The sequence below is a fragment of the Acomys russatus genome, chromosome 22 (assembly GCF_903995435.1).
Source record: "Acomys russatus chromosome 22, mAcoRus1.1, whole genome shotgun sequence".
NCBI classification, from domain to species: domain Eukaryota; kingdom Metazoa; phylum Chordata; class Mammalia; order Rodentia; family Muridae; genus Acomys; species Acomys russatus.
Window position 1 is genome coordinate 23,894,092 of NC_067158.1, and position 22,268 is coordinate 23,916,359.

A 22,268-nucleotide genomic window follows, 5' to 3' on the forward strand; every position below is an offset into this window, starting at 1 on the left:
CTGTTTCTGAGGAACAGGATGATGCCATCTCCCATCTCCCAGGTGTACCTTATGCCCCACCTCCACATCTCTCCATCCTTCTTCCCAGTCGCTTTATGTGTGCCACTCTGCACTTTCCGTGGTACTTACGTCACACACCCATACACCTGCTTGTGCTCCATCTTTCTACCCTGGACTCTGCATGCCTCACGCTGGGAAATCCTTATTCCTGTCCCTACTTCCACTCCGTTTGCAGCTACAGTGGCATCTCTTTGATCTTCCAACTTCTGTAAGGCAGCGAGCCTCTGTAAGAGCTCTGAAGGTGGGTTGTTGAGAGAGGCCCCATTAAGAGGTGTCGGGGAGGGAGTCACGAGGTGGTTTTCCAGCTCAGCTTTGGATTGAGTTCCCCTGCGCTTCAGTTGAGGCCTGAAGTTGTTCCACAGTAACACGATTCTGGAAGTCAGCACGGTGTGTGTGTGTGTGTGTGTGTGTGTGTGTGTGTGTGTGTTTTTAGTGTGCGTGTGTGTTGTTTTAGTTATGTATTAGAGCCTGTTTAAGCTGATGTCGCTCCCGCAGACACCCATTCAGAAGTAGTTAGTCAAACATTTAGGGCAATAGGGAGAATCAAGTTGTCCCGGGAAATTATATGTAAACTAAAACGTTGCAGCCCTGGCTCGCCTGAAGGTTATTATATGATCAAACCTGACCTCAAACTCATATTTGATCATCTTCCTCTACCTCCCAGTTACTGGGATTAGGAAGAAACTGTTGGGATTACAGGTCTATGCCACCATACCTGGCCTTGTTTTCTTATAATTGTAGCTATTCTTCCTAGACTGAAGGAATCAACTCAACTAGTAGCGCTTCCCCCCCCCCCTTTTTTTTTAAATGGGCTTGGTTTTTGAAGGCAGGGACTCAGGTAGTCCCAGCTAGCCTGAACGCTTAGGTGAGGGTGGCCTTGAACTTCTGATCCTCCTGCCTCCCATCTCCCAAGATGACAAGCTTGTGCCACTGTGCCCAGTTTATTTGATGTTGGGGACCCAGGGCTCGTTGGGTGATAGGAAGGCATCCTTCAAACTAAGCCACATCCCCAGCCCACACTTTTTTTAATGCTCTCTTCCACGAAAACCTGCTGTTTAATCATTCACCTTTAGTGAATACCTTACTCATCCCTGATTCCGTAGCATCATGAGTTGGTTGCCTGGAGAACATGGGGTTTTCTGGGGTTAGGCCGGCCTTCTGGATGGTGACACATTTTATCCTACAGTATTTTTTTTAAAAAGGCTTTTTTTAGTTTTATATTCTTTGTGAGTAGAAAGGCGCAGGGATTGAGTTACACCCCCAGCCCTTTCTTCTTCGAGACAAGGTCTCCTTATGTAGCCTTTACTGGCCTTGAACATGGAGTTCTCATACATCAACCAGTGCTGGATTACAGCCATGCACTGCCACACCCACTCCATAGACATGTCTGCCTGTCTGATTCTTTAATAGCATTGTGTGTGTGTGCGCGCGCGCGCTCACACACACACACACACACACACACACACACACACACACACACACAATGCATGCACACATGCCACAATGCATAAGAGGACTAGGTTCAATTCCCAAAACCCATATGGCAGTTCATCACCACATAACTCCAGTCCCAGAGGATCTGACATGTGGTACACAAACATACGTGCAGACAAAACACCCAATACATATGAAGTCAAATAATAAAATTTAAAACAATGCTTAGTTGTTGGCAAACTGTCCAAAATTCTGACTTTTTTTTTTTTTTAACTTAGAAGTTCAGATCATATTATTAGGGGTGGGAAGCTGCAGTTATTTTCTCTGAGGTGGCAAGCTCAGTTTGCTTATTAAAAAAATAAACTCTCTGCCAAATACCCAACTAACCATCCTTGGTCTATTGGTTGATCTTTTAATAAAAATGATGACTCACAGAGAGAGCTATGCCTGTAAAATCCCTTCACTTGAGACGTGGAGTCAGGGAGGCCAGCCTCAGCTATTTAGGGGATCTGAGGCCATCCTAGGCTACATGAGAAACCCTGCCCACAAAGGAGGGGAAGAGAAGGGAAAGGAAAAGTTCTGCCTGTGAGGGAGCCCAGCTCACGGCTGAGACAGGGTCATCCTGTTCCCCTGGTCAGAAGAGGGAAGACTTGGAGGCACCAGCGTGTACCCAGCTGTGCATCTGTGCGAGCCAGGCTTTATCCATCGCTGCTCCCAAAGCAGCCATGTCACAGAAGGCTGAACGTACAGAAGCCGATAGGAGAACACAGTTGTGTGTACCTCCCGTCATGCCACAGGAATTCCTGAGTATATGAACCCGGCTTTGTGGCCTGGTGATGGCTTTGCGTGGCACGGAGCCAGCAGGCTGCCATATCATCCAGGTGCTGCATGGTGATGGCAGTTAACACCTCCTCCCTTCCTGCAGAAATGTCCACACAGAGTAAAGGTGGCAAGCACACTACTCTGATTCCCTCTCATTTCAGGCTCCAAGAAAGGGGCTGGGACTTGGGGGAGTCTCTCAGAGGCCCACAGACCAAACCAGGGGAGCCACTTACATATCCCACTACGGATGGTGGCATTGTCTGTGAAAGGGGCCATTTGTAAGGACCATGGTTGGATAAGTTGACATCTGTACAGGGGAACATCACACAGCCATTGAGCCTCCTCTCCCTAAAATATTTGAGTTGTTTGGTTGGTTTTTCTTTTTTTATTATTATTATTAATTTATTTATTTATTTATTTTTGTGTGTGCTAGAAATCAAACACAGGGTCTTAGGCATATTAAGTATATTCTTTCTACTGTGCTGCATAGATACACACACATGCGTGCACACACACACACGCGTGCACACACCCCTCACTCACTCTCTAAGACATGATTTTTTAAAAAAATATTTATTTTATTTTCTTTGTGCCCATTTGCATGTGTGCCTGGTGCCCGTGGAGGTTAGAAGAAGATGTCAGATCCTCTAGAACTGGAGTTAAAGATGGTTGTGAGCCGCCATGTGAATGCTGGGAACTGAACTTGGGTCCTCCGCAAGAGCCACAGTTATTCTTAACAGCTGAACCATCTCTCCAGAGCCCTATACACACACACACACACACACACACACACACACACACACACACACACACACACACGACATAATTTTGAGAAAAACAAAAGACAAGTTGCAAAAGGGATTTATAGGAATGGCTACACTGAAGCACAAACTTCTGTGTATATGTCCAAAAAAAAAAAAAGTCACAAGAAGCTAGGGCTGTGCCCACCGTGGCAGTGGGAAACAAGTGTGGGAAACTCTGTGGGTAAGCAGTGGGAGTAGAACAAAGTGGGGGCTCAGCGGGTAGGGTGCTCGCCTAGCATGCACAGAGCCATGGCTTCCATCCCTAGCTCAACTACATGGAGAGTTCAAAGCCAGCCCGGGCAAGCAGAGATAAGGGGGAGAGGGGTGGCATTTGTTAGTTAAAGCCTTGATTGGTTAGACTTACCCACTTTGGAGTGAGGCTGGCTGACATTCAGTCCTCATGCCATGCTTAGGGGAGAATGACCATGATAATTTAATTTAATCATGAGGAGGATTTCAAGGGGCCGCTGCCCTCTTTCGATGCCGTGCTATAAAATTAACCCTCAGTAGCCACTTTGGATACTGTTACTAATTCAGAGAGCATTTAGTAGGCAATACCTTCTTTCTTTCTTTTTTCTTTTTTTTTTTTTAATTTTTAAATATTTTATTTAACTGTAATTTATGTCCATTGGTGTAAGAGTGTCAGATCTTGGAGTTACAGATAGTTGTGAGCGGCCATGTGGTTGCCGGGAATTGAACCTGGGTTCTTTGGAAGAGCAGGCAGTGTTCTTAACCACTGAGCCATCTCTCCAGCCCATACTTTATTTCTTTTGCTTTGATAGATTCTTGAAATGTACACTATTCTTTCGTTTGGATTTACCCTACTTTAGGGAAGCCTTTACTCCTGCCCTTCTCTTAGCCCACATTCACGAGTTCACATTGCATTAATGACAGAGCTTTGCAAAACTAAGATGAAGGCTAGGAACACCCAGCAAAACCACTTTGGAATTTGTAATAAAGCTATAGGAATAAGTATAGCTCGGGAGGGCTGGGCGTGGTGGCACATGCCTTTAATCCCAGCACTCGGGAAGCAGAGACTCTGTGAGTTCGAGACCAACCTGGTCTACAAAGCAAGTCCAGGACAGCCAAGGCTAACACAGAGAGACCCTGTGTCACAAAACCAAAAAAAAAAAAAAAAGGTATAGCTCGGGATGGATTGTTATTAATGAGAACACGATGTTGTTGATTGAAAAGCTCCTCTGCTGTCTTATCAGTCTATCAGCAAGAGAGTTCCATTATGATGCATCTTGCCATCTAAGTGTGGGACCAAGAGTGTAATATATAAGAAACTATTAGAGAATATTATTAAGTCAGGGACTGAGGACTTGTGAATGTAGCAAGTCCACAGCTTGAGATGTGCTGGGGAGCGAATGCGATGCTACTGAGTGTTTTCAGAGCACACTCTTGTTCTGGCCCATAACCCTGGTGGTGTTCCCATTCTAGGTAAGCAGCACTAGGTTTGATACAAACATCAAGAGCCATTTCTTAGACCCAGTCGTTAGGAGCATGGAGATTGTGCTCATCACCCTGATGCACAGTTGGTGATGACACCGCCGGGGGCAGAGCTGCAGCAGCTGAACACAGTGGAAGGCATGGGGACATGGACTCGGTGCCCAGTGGTGCAGGGGACAGAGAAACAGGAGACAGAGACAGCCATGGAGGTTTTGAGCCAGAGAGAATGAGCAGGCATGGCTTGGCCTTGCCAGATAGGAAGACCCTGGGAGGGATTAATTCACACCCAGCTTGTTGAATTCCCTGACGTGGGGAGACACCTACTGGGACCAGGAAGAAAGTTAAGAGCCATCGGTACAGAAGCTCCCAACACTGGGGGCAAGAGGGAAGGGAGCACAAGGCAGGAAGGCGGCCAGGACAGTGGGCTTGGGTAGAGCACATGTGCAGGGAGCAGCAGAGAGAGATGGTAGGTGGGAATCAGGTGTTTCTTCGAGGTAGAGAGGCCCACACACATGAAGGCCTGGGCCAGTTGCCATCAGTGATGGTTCTCGGTTGGACTAACAACAGTACTGTTATGGCCGTCCCACAAGTAACCAGCCTGTGTTTCAATCCTTTAGGTGGTATTGGAATGCTATGTCAGAAAGGACTTGGTCTACACCAAAGCCAATCCGACGTTTCACCATTGGAAGGTTGATAATAGGAAGTTTGGTCTTACTTTCCAAAGCCCTGCGGATGCACGAGCCTTTGACAGGGGCGTGAGAAAAGCCATTGAAGACCTTATAGAAGGTACTGGATTTGTCACTGCACCCTTAGTGGGACTGTGGGATGTTGCAGGTTTTTCATTCCAACAGTCCGCCATCTTGTGTCTATAGCTTGTTTGTAGGAGGGTTTGGGACCATTAGGTCATTAGACCCCAGAACTCTCAGAGCAATTTGAGGCAGCACATGGGGAACAGTGAGGGGTTCAGAGTGAGCGGCCTCACTGGCTGAGAACGTGCTGAGAGCAAACAAGCAGGCAGCTCTGGTTTCCATGTGGGTGGGTTCCAAACATTTCACCTAGGCTGACCATGGAACACAAGGGCTGTGGCTGTTTTTTGAGATGATGTATTGTTTCATGTTAGTAGCTAGTCTGTAACATGAAAGGCTCCACTAGAAGAACATTAGCCAGGAACTGGAGAGATGGCTCAGAGGTTAAGAGTGTTGCCTGCTCTCCCAGAGGTTCTGAGTTCAGTTCCCAGCAACCACAAGGAAGCGCACAACCATCTGTAATGTGATCTGATGCCCTCTTCTGGTCTGCAGGTGTAAATGCAGGCAGAGCACTATACACATAATAATGAATAAATCTTTTTTTTAAAAAAAATTAGTTTTAGAACTGGATAGATGGCTCAGTGGCTTAGAGCCAAGGCAACTCTTGCAAAGGACCCAGGTTAGGTTTCCAGCACTCCCAGCACCTAAAGGTTGGCCAATCAGCACCAGCAACCCAAGTTGTAAGGGATCCAATGCCCCCTTCTGGCCTCCATAGGAACTGCACACATGTACACAGACATATGCAGACAAAGCATCCATACACATGCACACATGTGTACATACTTTTAATTTTAAAAGAAATTAAGCCATATATGTGATTTGAATACATAGGTTAACAAGCTGGAACTATACACAACAAGAATAATTTATTTAAAGTGTAAACCAGGTGTGGTGGTACACGCCTTTAATCCCAGCACTCAGCACTCAGGAGGCAGGTGGATCTTCATGAGTTTGAGGCCAGCCTAATCTACAAATGGAGTTGAGGACAACCAAGGCTCCACAGAGAAACCCTGTCTGGAAGAACCAAAAAATAAAAAATAAAAATGAAGTGTATAAAGTGCTTGGTGTTGTGACCCACATCTTTAATCCCAGCACTTAATATGCAGAGACAGGAGGAGCCGTGTGAGTTTGAGGCCAGTCTATTTTACATAGTAAGCTCTAAGAAAGCTAGGAGTCAGGACTACATAGACAGACCTTGTCTCAAAAACCAAAAAGAAAAGTGTAAAGTGTGACACCTCCCCCCCCCCCCCCCCCCACGATGGCTCACCTGCCTGAAACACTTGGTGTGTGAGCCTGACAGCCAGAGGAAAGAGAGAAGAGCTCCTATAACTTGTTCTCTGGTCTCCATGTGCAAGCGCTGTGCTACAGGCATGCCTGCACTCACTCACAAACGTGCTAATAATAAATAAAACAAGAGTTAAGGAAAGTAAATTAGAAGGTGCTTTTTTTTTTGGTTGTCCTCGTTGTGTTTTTTTTTTGTTGTTGTTGTTTTTGTTTTTTTGTTTTGTTTTGTTTTGTTTTTTTGGTTTGTTTGTTTGTTTTTTTTTTAAACAGGGCTTCTCTTGTAGTTCTGGGTGTCCTGGACTGGCTCTGTAGACTAGGCTGCCCTCAAGTACACAGAGATCCACCTGATTTCTTTGTTTGTTTGTTTGTTTGTTTGTTTTTTGAGACAGAGTTCTATGTAGGTTGGTTGTCCTGGACTCTTTGTAGACCAGGCTGGCCTTAAACTCACAGCCTGCCTCTGTCTCCCAGAGTGCTAGGTTTTGTTGCTGATAACTTTTCTTTTCTTTTCTTTCTTTTTTTCTTTTCTTCTTCTTTTTTTTTTTTTTTTGAGACAGGGTTTTTCTGTGTAGCCTTGACTGTTCTGTACTCGCTTTGTAGACCAGGCTAGTCTCAAACTCAGAGATCCACCTGTCTCTGCCTCCCAAGTGCTGGGATTAAAAACATGTGCCACCCCCACCCCCACCCCCAATTTGTTACTTACTGATTTCTAATGGTGATTAGAAGATAGTGAAACGGGCCTGGAGAGATGGCTCAGTGGTTAAAAGCACATGTTGCTTTTCCAGGGTACCCGGGTTCGATTCCCAGCACCCACATGGTTGTTCAGGACCACGTGTGACTCCACTTTCAGGGTGTCCTCTTCTGGCTTCCAGAGACCCCAGAAACAGTACACAAACATAGATGGAGGCAAAACACACCATACTCTTAAAAAAACAAAAACAGTAAGTCTTAAGAAAAGAGGCCGGTGAAACACTGATGTCATGAGAAGGAAATTCAGTCTGTCTTTACCTGTTAGGGACTGTGCAGCTTATCTGCTCAAAATCAGAAGGGCTGCCTGCGCCTGGGGCTCAGGCTCTGTGCGGGCCTTGCGCCATCACCTGAGCCTGGAAGCCTTAGGCCATAAACATTCAAATTCTTTACTTCTGCCCAATTCACTTACAAATCAGTATTTGGGGGAGGCGGGGGAGGCGCTTGCTCAGGACCCTGAAGCTTGGTAACACCCAAGTCAGAATTAGAAGAAAGGCTCTCCAGAGTTGTTTCATTTGCTTAAGAAATGAGATTTGAGCTAGAGGGGGATGGGTCTATGGGTAAAGGAGCTTGCCACCAAGCCTGGCCACACCTGAGTTTGAGTCCTGGGACCCACAGGGTGGATAGAAAGGACTAGTTGCCATGAGTTGGCCTCTAACCACACGAATGCCACAGTGTTCTTGTTCTCACGCGCATGCTCTCTCCCTCTCTCTCTCCCTCTGTCTACACACACATGCACAGGCCCCCACACACATAATTTTATATGTTTTTATAAAGACTTAAGTTTCTCAGCCGGGCGCCGTGGTGCACGCTTGTAATCCCAGCACTAAGGGAGGTAGAAGCATGGGGATCTCTGAGTTCGAGGCCAGCCTAATCTATAAAGTAAGTCCAGGACAGCCAGGGGTACACAGAGAAACCCTGTCTAAAAAAAACAAAAAAACAAAAAACCAGTTTCTCTTCAGGTAGTTACGGAATTAACCACCACATCACAGGCTCCTCTTAGTGGGGGGGGGAGGGGGGGGCTGCACTGATTTGCAGACTGGATAAAGAGGTAAACAAGAAAGTTGACCTTGAACCATCAGGTCATTTCGTGATGGAATTAGCTGGATTTTCTAGCAGAAACTTTGGGCCTAGGAAAGCGAAGCCAGGCCTCTGGGCCTCTGGTAGTGTCTGCTTACAGCACGGCTCCCAGAGAGAGTGCAGTGTTAGAACTGGGGTGAGCTAGTTGGTCGGGACTTCCTCCTCCTCAGTAGGTAAAAAGATCCCAGAAACAGAGTCCAGCTTCTCCTAGGCTGGGTTTCCCCAATCTGCTGGCACCTTGAGATCACTGGGTGCCTGGGCCTGATGTGAGCAAGCAGAGGAGCGAGCAGGCTCTCCTCACCTCCTCCACGGTGTTTCTTCTCCAACCTCTCGTGCACATGTTAGAATCATGGGTACCACAGCAGGCAAGGTTTAGGGAGCATCAAGTAAAGCACTAATTCCCCATGTGATCATATGCTGTCTGTGGTCAGTGAGCTGAAAGAAGGAGACATAGTTTTATTATAATACACTGAACAGTAGGTGAGTGGTAGAGTGTCTGTGGTGTCTCTGAGGCCCAGGGTCAATCCCTAGCACTACCAACATGAAGAATGGGGAAAAGATAAAATGTGTTTTTAAAGGCTATGGCTGTGGCTCTGGGGTAGAGTACCCGCCTAGCACGCAGAGGTCCCGAGTTCAGTCCTCAGCACTGAAGGAAAGGGGTGGGGGAGGGGGGCCTGCCACCATATTCAGTGCTTCATAAGTGATCGAAGTCAGTTATCTACAACTTGGTTGATTTCGTTACATCCTTGTCTTTTTAGGCTCAACAACCTCATCTTCCACTATCCATAACGAAGCCGAACTTGGAGACGATGACGTTTTTACAGTAAGTTTCCTTTGTCCTCTGGTTCTCATATTAGGTGTCAGAGAGCTCGGCAGTTAAGGACACTTTGCACTGTTTGCAATGGCTGTGTGCCTGCCGTCATAGAAAACTCCGCCGTCCCAGCTTTTCACAGTCTGATCTCGACCCCCTTGTCCATACTTGCAGTGATTCAGCCCGCTGTGCAGCCCAGCAATGTTCACACTCCCAAACCATCGAAGTCCAGGCCCTAAGGGCTCCTGGCACATCTGAGGCAGAGCGGCTGCTCTGGTTTGCCCAGGCAGACCAGGACAGTTGGCAACCCTCCTTGCAATGTTCTGCAAACATACTGAAAGGGAAGCCAGAAGGACACATGGACGGGGAGACGCACGCACGCACGCGCACACACACCCCACCCCACCCCACCCCACCCCACCCCACCCCACCCCAAGCAAGTGAGTTCACAAGTGACATGAAAGGTCTGATGTCAGGTTAAGGGGAAACAGCCTTAGTGTCTGGACACCACTTCAGCTAATGGGATGTAACCGGGGACAAAAATCATTCTCTGCTTCCTTCTCCATGGAAATCCGTTGCTTCTGAAGAATCCGTTAAGGAGCAGTTGCTTGCTCATCCACTTTGCTTAGAGCAGCCACTGGGCACATCTGGAAGCCCAGCATCTTGACCCATAGAGAGAAAGGCACTGTTGTAACCCAGCAGGCACACACAGCAGTGGAACCTGAAAGCTAATCCTCATGTTGTACTTTCTGGTGTTGTCTTACTTCGTTTCCTGTTGGGGTTTTGTTTTGTTTTGTTTTTTTTTGTTTTTGTTTTTGTTTTTTTAATTAATAAAAAATTTAAAGAATGGCATAGGAACTACTTACATACTGCACCTAGATTCAGCAGTTGGATCACTCTGGCACACCTGGCTGGATCTGTGCCTGTTAGTTCTTTTCCTGTGACTCTGCAGAAGTGAAGTGCCCTAGCGAACGTGACTGGAGGAAGAAAGAGTTCTTCTGGACGGCTCACGGTTTATGCTTGGTCACAGACCATTACAGGCCATCGTGGTGGGGAAGTAGTTGCAGCGGGGGCTTGAGATGGAGGGGGGAGGGGTTGTCATCGGGAATGCTGCTGCTCCGCTACACTTCATCCTTTTATTAGGTCCAGGGCCCCAGCCAGGGAATGGTGCTCCCACATGTAGGGTGGATGGGTCTTCCCATGTCATTAACCTTATCGATGAGAGCACCTCACAGGCCCAGGCAGAGGCTAGCCTAATCTACATGCTCATAGGTATAGTTACTCTCTAACTAAAGCCTGTCAGGTTGACAATGAATATATTGCCTTTAAGCTTTTGTATCTGTGCATGATGCGTGTGTGTGGACACAGGTGCCACAATGCGCTGTTCTCTTCTCTCCCGCTACACCTTTATGTGGGGTCTGAGGGACTGAGCCTGTGTCTCTAGGCTTGCACAGCAAGCCTTTCACTGACAGACCGCCATCTCACAGTCCAACCATGAGCATTTACCATCAAAGTGCCAATGTGTCTTAATACACACACATTAGTACTCATGGACGTGTATGCATACAGACACTTTTTTTTTTTTTAACTGATCCAGTTCAATATGAGTGCTCCCATGTTCTTTTTTATTGCTTGGTAGATTTTTGTGTATATATGTTTGTCTGTGTGCACCTGTGAGGACACTACCTGTCTTTGGGCACCTGTGGATGCCAGAAGAGGAGATCCTATCCCCTGGAGCTGTAGTTACATGGTTGTTAGCCACCTGATGTGGACACTGGGAACAGAACTTACATCCTCTGGAAGAGCAGCAGGCACGCTTGCCCACTGAGCCGCCCCTCCAGCCCATTTTCTAACTTCATTATCACCCATCCCCTTAACAAATATAATAAAGAGCATTAGCAGAGTGAATTTTAGGATAGCCAGTCTATGCTGTACTACACGTCTGTACGTCTGTCCAAACCCACAGAATGTTTAACACCTACCCTGGCCATAAGGAAAGTTGAGATCTGGGGGCTGACATGCTGGTGTGGGTTCACTGACTTTGTAGTTGAGGTTCTGTTTTGTTTCATTTCGGTTTGAGAAAGATTTTGCTATGTAGAGGTAAAACTGGCTGTCGCTGTAGACCAGACTGTCCTGTAACTCTCACTGTAGACCAGGCTGGCCTTGAACTCACAGAGATCTGCCTGTTTCCGCCTCCAGAGGGCTTGGGTTAGTTGAGGGCACCGGCACACCTGGACAGTTTATCAATTTTTGACAAATAACAGTCTGGTGAGCGACGCTGCTAATAAGAGAGGCTGCATGGTGTAAAGCAAGGACTGTACAGGGAATCTCAGTACCTTTAACTCAGTTTTGTTTGTAAACCTAAAATAAAACAGGAAATAAAGTTGAATGACAGTGTTTAAATATAAGGCCTCGTCTACATACTGAGGGGCAATATCTCTTTAATAATTACCCAGTTGCCCCAAGACTGCCTTTTGCAAGCTGGTTTTTGTTGGTTTGTTTTAATTTCACATTTTAAAATATTGAAAAATATTAAAGGCGGTGCATGCCATTAATCCCAGCACTTGGGAGGCAGAAGCAGGCAGGTCGCTGTGAGTTCGAGGCCAGCCTGGTCTACAAAAGCGAATCCAGGACAGCCAAGGCTACACAGAGAGACCCTGTCTTGGAAAACATACAGAGATAGAGGTATATAGATAGAAATAGTGAAGGTAATTAGTTAAACTTGTTTCTCTGCATTTATAGTTTGGAGCCATGAGGCTATCTATCCAGTATATAAGCCAAGGCGCCAGTGATCACAGGGCCAATGGCGGGGCTTGCAGAAATGAGTGTGACCCCACAAGAAGCCTACACACAGGACAAGAAACCCCTCACACTGAGAGGTGGCTGAACAGCACTTGACTGACATTTGCACAGGATTTTGGGAAGGGATCCATCCTATCTAGGGAGCTCTGGGTACAAAGGCCGAGGCAGGAGCTGTGGAGCATCGTGGTCCCGGCGCCAACAAAGCATTGAGTGGCGGGACGGTCAGGAAGTGAACTCAGCCATCCTTCCTCGGACTGACTGCTAGCTGTGGCTCCATACAGGCTTCCTCTGGTGCTGCGAGCAGATCCCCTCAACAGTTGGCGCGTTGCTTACATCTGTTCTTCTGTCACGTTTGGGGAGACAGACAACAGCAGGGAGGTTAAAGGTGGTTTCCTGTGCTCTGCAGCAAAATCGTAATTCGCAGCTGCTTCCCAGCTACCTGCCAGAAGTGATTTATAGACGAAGGAGGGAGGAAAGGGAAGGGGTGAAAGATGCCAGAATCCACCTGGGTGTTTTTTGTCCTTTGAGCTGCAGGGGATCCACACTGCCGGCGGCTCTGGGGAAAGGCTGATGCTGAGATGCCCTTAACAGATTGCGTTCCGTGCAGACCTGGTATATTGGGTCACTTGCCTGTTTACAAACACGGGCCTGTTTGTAATAGGCACCTCCCTTCCCCAGGAAAGGCCCATCTTTATTCTGAGGCTGTTGATTGTGGGGGAAATGGGGTGGGGGTGGGGAAGGGGGTTGATGTGCCAGGTTCCCATTTCCTGGTGAGCTTGCTGTAGCTAGACATTCTGTCCCAAGACAGTAAAGGAGTCTGAAGTATGAACCAAGAAATAAGCAACCCGCCATGGCCTGAGTGAGTGGATGCAGTGTTGTGATTTTTTTTTCCAGATGACAAATTGGATTTCTTATCAGAAAGGTTGTAAATACTGCTAAGCACCCCTTTTTCTGATTCTTGAGAATTATGGCTGTTTTGAGGGGCATGCCTTTGGGAAACCCTCAGAGAAATCAAGCATGCATCTTTTCTGACTCTGGACCCAGAGGGGTGGGGTTTAGTTCTTGATTTTCTTCGGGATTTAGGGGACACAGAATGCTGTGGGCACTGTGTGTATGCTCAAGGGCACACGCGTTGCTGAACTGGTGCACTGGGGACACCAGTTTGTCTCCCGAGGTTTCACCTGTTGGCAGCTTAGTCCCCAGTGTGGCAGTGTTGAGAGTTGGCGGAACCTTCCAGAAATGGGGCCTGGTAGGCAGGGTTAGGTCACTGAGGACGCTGCCTGCAGAAGAGATTAATGCTGTTCTTGTGAGACCCTGGTTGGTTTTCAAGAGTTCTTAGCCAGGCACAATGGTGCAGGCCTGTAATCCCAGCACTCAGGGGGCAGAGGCAGGCAGATCACTGTGAGTTCAAGGACAGCCTGGTCTACAGAATTGAGTTCCAGGACAGCCAAGGCTACACAGAGAAACCCTATCTCAAAAAAGGGGGCTGGGGAGGATTCTTAGCCTGTCTCCCTCCTAGCCTTTCCACCTGCCCCTCTGCCATGTGACCTCCCACACATATTCCCTACCATTATATTCTTCGCAGGCAGGGGCCCTCACCAGTGCCAGCACTGTGATTTTGAGCCTCTAGGACTGTGAGTTTAAAGGGTGCTTACTGAAGTCAACCAGCCTCTGGTATTCTGTTGTAGTCATGAGAAGCAGACAAGTACATGAAACAGTCCTAGACAAGGGGACGCCCACTGAGCTGCCCTGTGAGGTGGTCACGTGGACTTGCAGGCTCACAGAGCATCGGCCGTCTTTGCTCCAGCACCTTCCCAACTATCAGGGTTCTCCTTGGAGCCAATCTGTCCTGTTGATTTCTCCAGATGAGAAACCAGGCTGTCTTCCTATAAGGGGACACCTGCCTGCGCACAGAGTTGTCATTCGCTAACATTGACATCTGCTGTCCCTGCCCCCACTCCTCCTAAGCCTGTCCCCGCTGTTTGATTCTCCAGGCCTGTGCTTATCCGTGTCTTTCCTGTCAGAGGCCCCACCAAAATTCCTGACCAGCTGCTGCCGAGTCTATGAGTTTTTGTTGTTTGTTCTAATTCTTGGATTGTTTTTTTGACTCTGTGTGTGCGCACACATGCATGTGCACGCATGCTTGTAGATTGGGGGGTGGGTGGGTGGGGCTTAGAGACAGTAACTTGCAGGAGTCCGTTCTCCACCGTGTGGGTTCGTTCCAGGAATCCAACTGTGGCAGCAAGCACCTTCACATACTGAGCCATCTAAAGAATGTAAGACAGTAGCTCCCTGGCAGGGCTATCCTTTAGCGCTAGGGACTTCCTATCCCTATCCTTCCTGTCCCTTCAGGACAGGCGTCTCTTCTTTCAGCTTCAGAGCTGAGACACTTGTACTCAGCCAGCTTTGCTGACGGCATTGTTGCACTGTGGCAACTGGCCGGTCTTGAGGAAGCTCATGTAAGCTTGGGCTACCAACACTTTAACTCCTTGGGCACATTTAACCCGTTTGTCCTCCACCTCACTGCCTCCTGGACCCTGGCAGCTCGGCCCTCAGAGGCAAAGGGGTTTGGAGCCAGCTAAGAAGAGGTAGGTAGAGGGACTGGCACCATCTTAGCAAAACCTTACAGATTCCTGTTGAGAGCTTTTGGCCTATTAAAACACAGGTGACTTGTTTTCAACTCTTCTTGAAAATAAGGTGAGGAGAGTGGAAAGCAGGGGCTCTCTCAGCTTGCTAATGCTATGCTATAGATAACCTTCACTTTTCCAGGAAGGAGGGACGAGTGTGAGGGAAGGGAGGCTTAGGGGAATAGGAGAGACGGAGCACCTGAGTTTTAGTCGCCAGGTGCCTCTTCTCCCTGCTCCTCCCCCACCTCTGGGTTTACAGAAGTTGGAGTTGTTCAGCCAAGAGAGTGTGCTGCTGCAGCCCTGGGTCTCTTTGGGGACTGTCACTGCACAGTACCATCACATATCCACAAGGCCCTGACAACATGAATTCAGAACCATGTACTCTTGTCCCTTAGTGAAATAGCCTAATATTTTCTGCCTGTGTGACCGGACACATCTGTGAGTGCATTGTGATGCATCTCTGGATTACTTGCAATACTTAATGCAGTGTAAATGCTTTATAAATACTTGTTAAACTATGGTTTAGGGAATTGTGGCAAGAAAGAAATATCTGGGGCTGGAGAGATGGCTCAGCGGTTAAGAGCACTGACTGCTCTTCCAGAGGTCCTGAGTTCAATTCCCAGCAACCACATGGTGGCTCACAACCATCTATAACGTGATCTAATGCCCTCTTCTGACCTGCAGGTGTACATGCAGGCAGAGCACTGTGTACATAATAATAAATAAATAAACCTTTAAAAAAAAAAAAAAGAAAGAAATATCTGCACCTAATTAACATAGGTATTGTTTTTCTGGTTTTGTTTTTTGTTGGAACAAAGTTTCATTGTGTAGCCCTGCCTGGCTTTGATAGCTCAGAGATATGCCTGCCTCTGCATCCTGAATGCTAGGATTAAGACATATATATGTGTCACCACACTGGGCTTTGATACTTTTTTTAATGCAGTTGATTGAATCCGTAAATGTAGAATGCATGCATTCAGAGAATCCACTATATAGGGTTTTATTGCTGTGAAGAGACATCATGTCCACTGTTATAAAATAAAGTGATACGGTGAGGGGGCCATGCCAAGGTATACCCCTGTGGAGTTGCGCCATGCTACAGATGTAGTATAAGGAAGTTTATGAAGGGAGAGGAGGCCGTGGAGAAGGGGTAGAGACAGTGAGCAAGCCCTGAGGCCGGAGAGAGGGGGGGTCAGAGAGGTAAAGAAAAGGGGTGCCTGGATGGGGGGCAGGGGGCAGTGCAGGCACAGAAAGACTTTGCAGGGGTGGCTGGCAAGTCCTTTGATCCAGCACACACCTGGAATACCTGGAGGCAGCAGGTGACGACATAAGTAATTGCTAGGCCCCTGAGGGCAAGCCAGCAGAATCACCTGCACACAACCAACCAGGGCAGCTCTTAAACAGAAAAAAAGAAAGAAAAAAAAATTTTTTAATTGGGGCTGGCTTACAGGTTCAGAGGTTTAGTCTGTTATTGTCACGGCAGGAAGCATGGTGGTGTGCCGGCAGAGGTGGTGCTGGAGGAGGAGCTGAACGTTCTGTAGCTGGACTGGCAGGTGGCAGGAAGAGAGATAGATACTGGGCCTGGCTTGGGCTTCTGAAACCTCAAACCCCACCCCAAGGGACACACTTCATCCAACTACTGTGAAGTATACATCTACCTCATTTCTATATTTGCCAGCACCATATGGTACAGACAGCTACTGCTGCACTACCCAGCCCACAGTGTGTGACCCAATCTAACAAATCTCCCTATGGGCACATGGTCATGCCATCAGCTGCACACGGAAAATGTGACCTCTTCCCCACCCCCACCCCCCACTCCCCCAGGAGAACCGGCTTCTGGCTGTGTTTTCCCCAGACTAGAGAACTTCGTCTATCCTCATGCCTTGCAGTTGAACCTTAACGTCCTGAGTTTTTTTGCAAGCATGTTAGGACTTTCTGGCTATTCACTGCAGTTGCCCCCTATGACTTCTTGGGCCCCTCCCACTCACCCCAGGCACTAAAGCCGAATTTTGTTTGTCCGGGCTGGGCTTTTGAGTATTTGTAAGTTGTTTATAAATTGTGTTTCTTTTTGGTCTTGATTCAGTAAATGTCTTGAGGGTTTTTTGTTGTTGTTGTTGTTGTTAGTTTTTTAAAGTTTTTGTGTGTGTGTGTGTGTATGAGTGCTCTATCTGCATGTGCACCTGCAGGCCAGAAGAGGGCACCAGGTGGTTGCTGGGAATTGAACTCAGGACCTCTGGACTGTGTTATTATCCACTGAGCCATCTCCAGCTTTGTTTTGTTTTGTTTCAAGACAGAGTTTCTCTGTATAAGTCTAGCTGTCCTGGAACTTGTTCTGGAGAGCAAGCTGGCCTCAAACTCACAGAGATCTGCCTGCCTCTGCCTCCCAAGTGCTGAGATTAAAGGTGTGTGCCAGCACCGCCCAGCACGTCTTAGGTTTTTTTAATTGTTAAAGTCTTCCCCTCTGTAATAAAAGGGGAGTATTTGGTGTTTTCCCAAGAATTTCTTGTTACTGTTCATTTTTGTTTTGAGTAACTTAATCTTTATCTTAAATTTGTATTTTAATATTGTCTATGTGGTGTTAACAAGTTATATGAAATATTAGTAAGACAAATGTGATAAAAGAGCGACTGAATACCCAGGCAGGTGGTAGGAGGGCAAACTGTAGGTCATGCATGTAAGCTGAAGGTCTGTGTAGTCATAGCAGCAAATCCAAAAAAGTTAGGTGGTGACACCCAGTATCTTCCTCTAGAAGCTCTAGAAGCCCTGGTGAAAGGAAATCTGTGGCAGCTTTTGTAAGTTACATTGGTCACGGTATTTTGTCATGGCACTAGGAAACCTTGTTGTATTTTGGAGGAATGGAAGACTTTAGACTACACAAGTGGTTGAATGCTATGAGCAAAGCTTAATGAGCCATCCCAGTAAAAGCTTGGAAGACTGTAGTCCTGAGAGCGATGTGGACGGTGGAACTTTTGAAGTTGGACTAAATGCATTTTTACATTATGGTTTTGCCATGAGTTACACAGAGAAACCCTGTCTCGAAAAATTGAATGAATGAATGAATGAATGAATGAATGGGATTGAAAGGTCCAGGAAGGTGCCACAGGCCAGGAAACAGATGGCGTTTGGATGGTGCATGTTAGAGCTTGCGTATTTCATAATTGCTTATTTTACTCATTTATTCGTGTGTGTGTGTGTCCACGCGCGCATGCATGTACATGCACATGTGTGTGCATTTCATGCTTGCTCGTGTATGCCATGGCAAACGAGATCAGAGGACAGCTTTTGGGAGTCATTTCTCACGCCGTAGGTTCTAGGCAGTGACATCCGGCAGTCGAAGCACTTTTACCTGCTGAGCCATCTGGCAGGCCCTGTTGTTTTGTTTTGTTTTGTTTACTGAACAATTCCTTGCTTCTCTCCAAACAGACAGCCACAGACAGTTCTTCTAATTCCTCTCAGAAGAGGGAGCAGCATACAAGGACAATCTCCTCCCCCACTTCCTGTGAGCACCGGAGGATTTATACCCTTGACCCATACCCCATGGACCATTACCACCCCGACCAGGTGAGCAGGAAGCTTCATCCCTCTGGAAACATGACAACAGCTCTGCACCAGCCTTCTCCCTTCTCCCCAGCCCAAGCCCCTCTGTCTCCCTGCTGTCCTCTCCTTCGCGGTGGAACCGCTGGTAAAGCGTAGCCTCACACAGCATCTTGCCTCTCCCTATATATGCTCTGCCTGGTTTAATGCAAATCACCCCATGAGGCAGAGTGTTTGCGGGCCCCAGTTTACAGATGAGGACATGATAGAACTGACTGTGATGTGCCTGGAGGAAGGAGGTCCTACGCAGAAATTCTGTTAGGCTTCCCTCTGTGTTCCTCCCTCCAAAGGGCCCCCTGGCTGTGGGCCCCAGTCAAAGCTAAAGAATGCTGCACTTTTGGCTTGCGCCCCTGGCATGCGGGCTGCAAGCCCAGTCCTGCTCAGGGGGACGTAGCTGCAAGCCTGAAATCAAAAATCCAACAAGTATTTACTGAGTGGCTGTTTTGTGGAGCAGGTTCCCAAATCATGAGCCTGAACTGGTGCCTGTGTGGGTTATAGGGCCTCCACCAAGCTGACTTGAAAGGAAAAGAAGCAAGCACTGGGCACGGTGACTTTGTTTTGTCCTTGTTGCAGTTTTAAGATAGTTTTACAATGTGCTTCCTCATATTTTGACACTAAAATGTCCTTTTTTTTTTTTTTTTAAGCTGGCCATGGTGGCACATGCCTGTAATCCTGAATTTGGGAAGCTGAAGTGTAGGCTAGCTTGAGGTCCATTGTGAGTTCCAGGCCAGCTTGGGCTAAAAGCGAGAAGACCCTCTGTCGTAACATTTTTAAGCCAGGTGTGATGGCACAGGCCTGTAATCCCAGTACTTCTGAGGTTATTGCTGTGTGATACCTTAGAGAGAGAGTGGCGGGGAGAGAAGGGGGGAGAGGGAGACAGGAGGTTGTAGCCCATCACAGTGGAGCAAGTTACAACAGTGGGAGTATAATGTCACGTTGTATCTACAGCCTGCAAGAATGCTTGTGGTCAGCTTACCTTTGCCTTTTTACACAGCCCTGGGAATGGTGTCACCCACAGTGGGTGTGGTGTACCTACCAATCCCAGTTAACTTAAGGTTACTCCTTACAAGGCTATCTCATGGTTCTCATCAAGTTGGCCATTGAGATTCACCATCAAGGATGCTCGTAGAATTCAAATCTGATTAGTATCTGGAACCTTACCTTTCTCACATCTGTGTGTTTATCTTTTCAACCAGATTACAACTAATGAGCCATGTATGTGCTCTTTTTTTGGGGGGGGGGGGGTTTCGAGACAGGGTTTCTCTGTGTAGTCTTGCCTGTCCTGGACTCGCTTTGTAGACCAGGCTGTCCTCAAACTCACAGCAATCTGATTGCCTCTGCCTCCCAAATGCTGGGATTGAAGGCGTGTGTGCCACAATGCCCAACTGTATGCTCTATTTCTTAAAGGGCCAGTGAGGTGGCTTTTATGACAAAAGCACTTGCTGAGTAATAAAACCTGAAGACTAGAGTTTGATTCCCCAAGAACCCACGCAAAGGTAAAAGGAGAGAACCAACTCCATAGAACAGCTCTTTGGCCTATGGAACGCATACCCACAAAGTAAATAAACTGAGACAGGGTCTCACTGTATAACACCCTGGCTGTCCTGGCACTTGCTGTACATCCAGCTTGTCCTGGAATTCAGAGATCTGCCTGCCTCCGCCTCCCAAGTGCTAGGCTCGAAGCCATACCACCACACTTGCCTCTGATCTTTGTTTTCAGACATTGGTGAGATCTGAGCAGATAAATGGCTCAGTAGATAGGAGCCTACCTCTCTTACAAAGGACCCAAGTTTACTTCCTAACACCCATGGCCCGTAGAGGATGGTTCACACCTACTTAACTGCAGACCCAGAGTGTCCAAGGCCCTCTTCTGTCCTCCTGGGGGCACCTCACACAGGAGTACACACGTATACATTTCAGCACATAAGCCCATGAAACAAACAAAAAAAAAATTTTTTTTTCAGAAAAGAAAGAAATCTCCAGGCATGGTGGCACACACCTTTAATTGCAGCACTCAAGAGGCAGAGACAGGAGGATCTCTGTGAGTTCCAGGACAGCCCAGCTACACAGTGAGGTCCTGTCTCTAAATACATAAGCAAGCAGCTGCCATTTGTGGGGTTCCCCCCTCCAGTGGAATTATTTATTATGTATACAGTGCTCTGCCTACATGCCTGCAGGCATATCAAATTACAGGTGGGTGTGAGCCCCCTGTGGTTGCTGGGAATTGAACTTAGGACCTCCTCCGAAAGAGCAGTCTTAACCTCTAAGCCATCTCTCTCCAGCCCGCAGCTGCCATTTGTACAGATGAGTGCCCACTATATTAAAATGTAAGAATTGTTGTCCCCTGTTAGAGATCAGATCAGCACAGAACCTGGGTGCAACTGACCTGAGGGACACAGGATGTGAGGAATTGGAAGTAAGGTAGAACCTATTTTTCCTCTTTGTGTGGGAGTGTCGGACTTACCACACTGTACTGCTTTTTAAGATGGGGGTCTTCTGTAGGCAAGGCTGCCAGAGAACGTACTATGTAGCAACAGATGACCTAAAATGTAACGATCTCCTGGCGCCACCACCCAAATGCTGGGATTACAGGCGTGGCCTCCACGCCTTTGGGATTCAGACTCTGCATTTAGTTTATGAGGTTCGATTTCTGTGCCTGCTTTCTGGGATCCGCGGGACTAATTGACTCCGAGCTCTTTACTTGCTGGGTAAGAATTTACCAGCTGAGCCCAAAACCGTTTCTAAGGTGGGCAGACCATTTTATGTATGTGGTCACTCCAACAACAACGGCAAAATTGCCGGGTTTCGCTCACAATGTGAAAAGCGTCTGGAACTTGTCCGTAAAAGGGTTTCCGTCTCTTGTCAGAATGCCTTGAAGGAAAAGCCAGCTGATCTTTTCTTAGGCAGCCAGGTCAGTGCCACCCGCGGGCTATAACAATGTCTGGTTTTTCCCTGGACAGCGGATGCCGAGATCCTACCCCCAGGTCACTTTTCCGGAGGATGAAGAAATTGTGCGCATCAATCCGCGAGAGAAGATCTGGATGACGGGCTACGAGGATTACCGGCACGCGCCAGTGCGCGGCAAATATCTGGACACAGAGGATACAGACTCCTACGTGCGCTTCGCCAAGGGAGAGATCCCGAAACATGACTACAACTACCCATATATGGATTCCTCAGATTTTGGCTTCGGCGAGGATCCCAAAAGCCGTGGCGGTGTCAGTGTGATCAAGACGCAGCCTCCCAGGGGCAAGTCCCGGCGGCGCAAGGAGGAAGGGGAGCGCTCTCGGTGTGTGTACTGCAGGGACATATTCAACCACGAAGAAAACCATAGAGGACACTGCCAGGATGCTCCCGATGCTGTGAGAACTTGCATCCGTCGGGTAAGCTGTATGTGGTGTGCGGATAGCATGCTATATCACTGCATGTCGGACCCGGAGGGCGACTACACGGATCCGTGCTCGTGCGACACTAGCGACGAGAAGTTTTGCCTCCGGTGGATGGCGCTTATTGCCTTGTCTTTCTTGGCTCCTTGTATGTGCTGTTATCTGCCCCTCCGGGCCTGCCACCACTGCGGAGTGATGTGCAGATGCTGCGGTGGGAAGCACAAAGCCGCCGCGTAACTCGGTTTCCCTCCTTTCCCCTTCTCCATCCACAGCCACAGAGAATTTGTCTCTTGTATACTCCCCGTCTTCCGCCCCCCCTCGCCCCCCCCCCAGCTCCCTTCCGACTCCAAAGGGTGAGGCCAGGCTCCCTGGTCCCTTGCGACATCATTCCAAATCTGGGGAAGCTGCCGCCCCCCCTTTTTTTTTATCCCTGACCACCTCCCTCTCCTCCCAGCGCCCCCCCCCCCCCCGTCAGTCACATACCCATATTCCAGCAGTGTTCTGAGGAAAGGAGCCTTCCGCGTATTTTATCAGCCTGTAACCATGCTGTTTTATCCACA

General features: G+C 47.9%; 1 protein-coding gene across 2 annotated transcripts in view; it reads left to right on the forward strand.

The window, feature by feature from the left end:
* Spred2 (sprouty related EVH1 domain containing 2) overlaps window positions 1-22,029 on the forward strand; it is a 101,200-nt gene extending 79,171 nt beyond the window's left edge. For both annotated transcript variants that reach the window (XM_051165273.1, XM_051165274.1), the window contains exons 3-6: window positions 5,189-5,357; window positions 9,244-9,308; window positions 18,152-18,289; window positions 21,283-22,029. In XM_051165273.1, coding sequence (XP_051021230.1) covers window positions 5,189-5,357; window positions 9,244-9,308; window positions 18,152-18,289; window positions 21,283-21,945 — 1,035 coding nt within the window. In that variant the 3' untranslated portion in view covers window positions 21,946-22,029. The remainder of the gene's footprint in view (window positions 1-5,188; window positions 5,358-9,243; window positions 9,309-18,151; window positions 18,290-21,282) is intronic.
* Window positions 22,030-22,268: the final 239 nt, after the last annotated feature.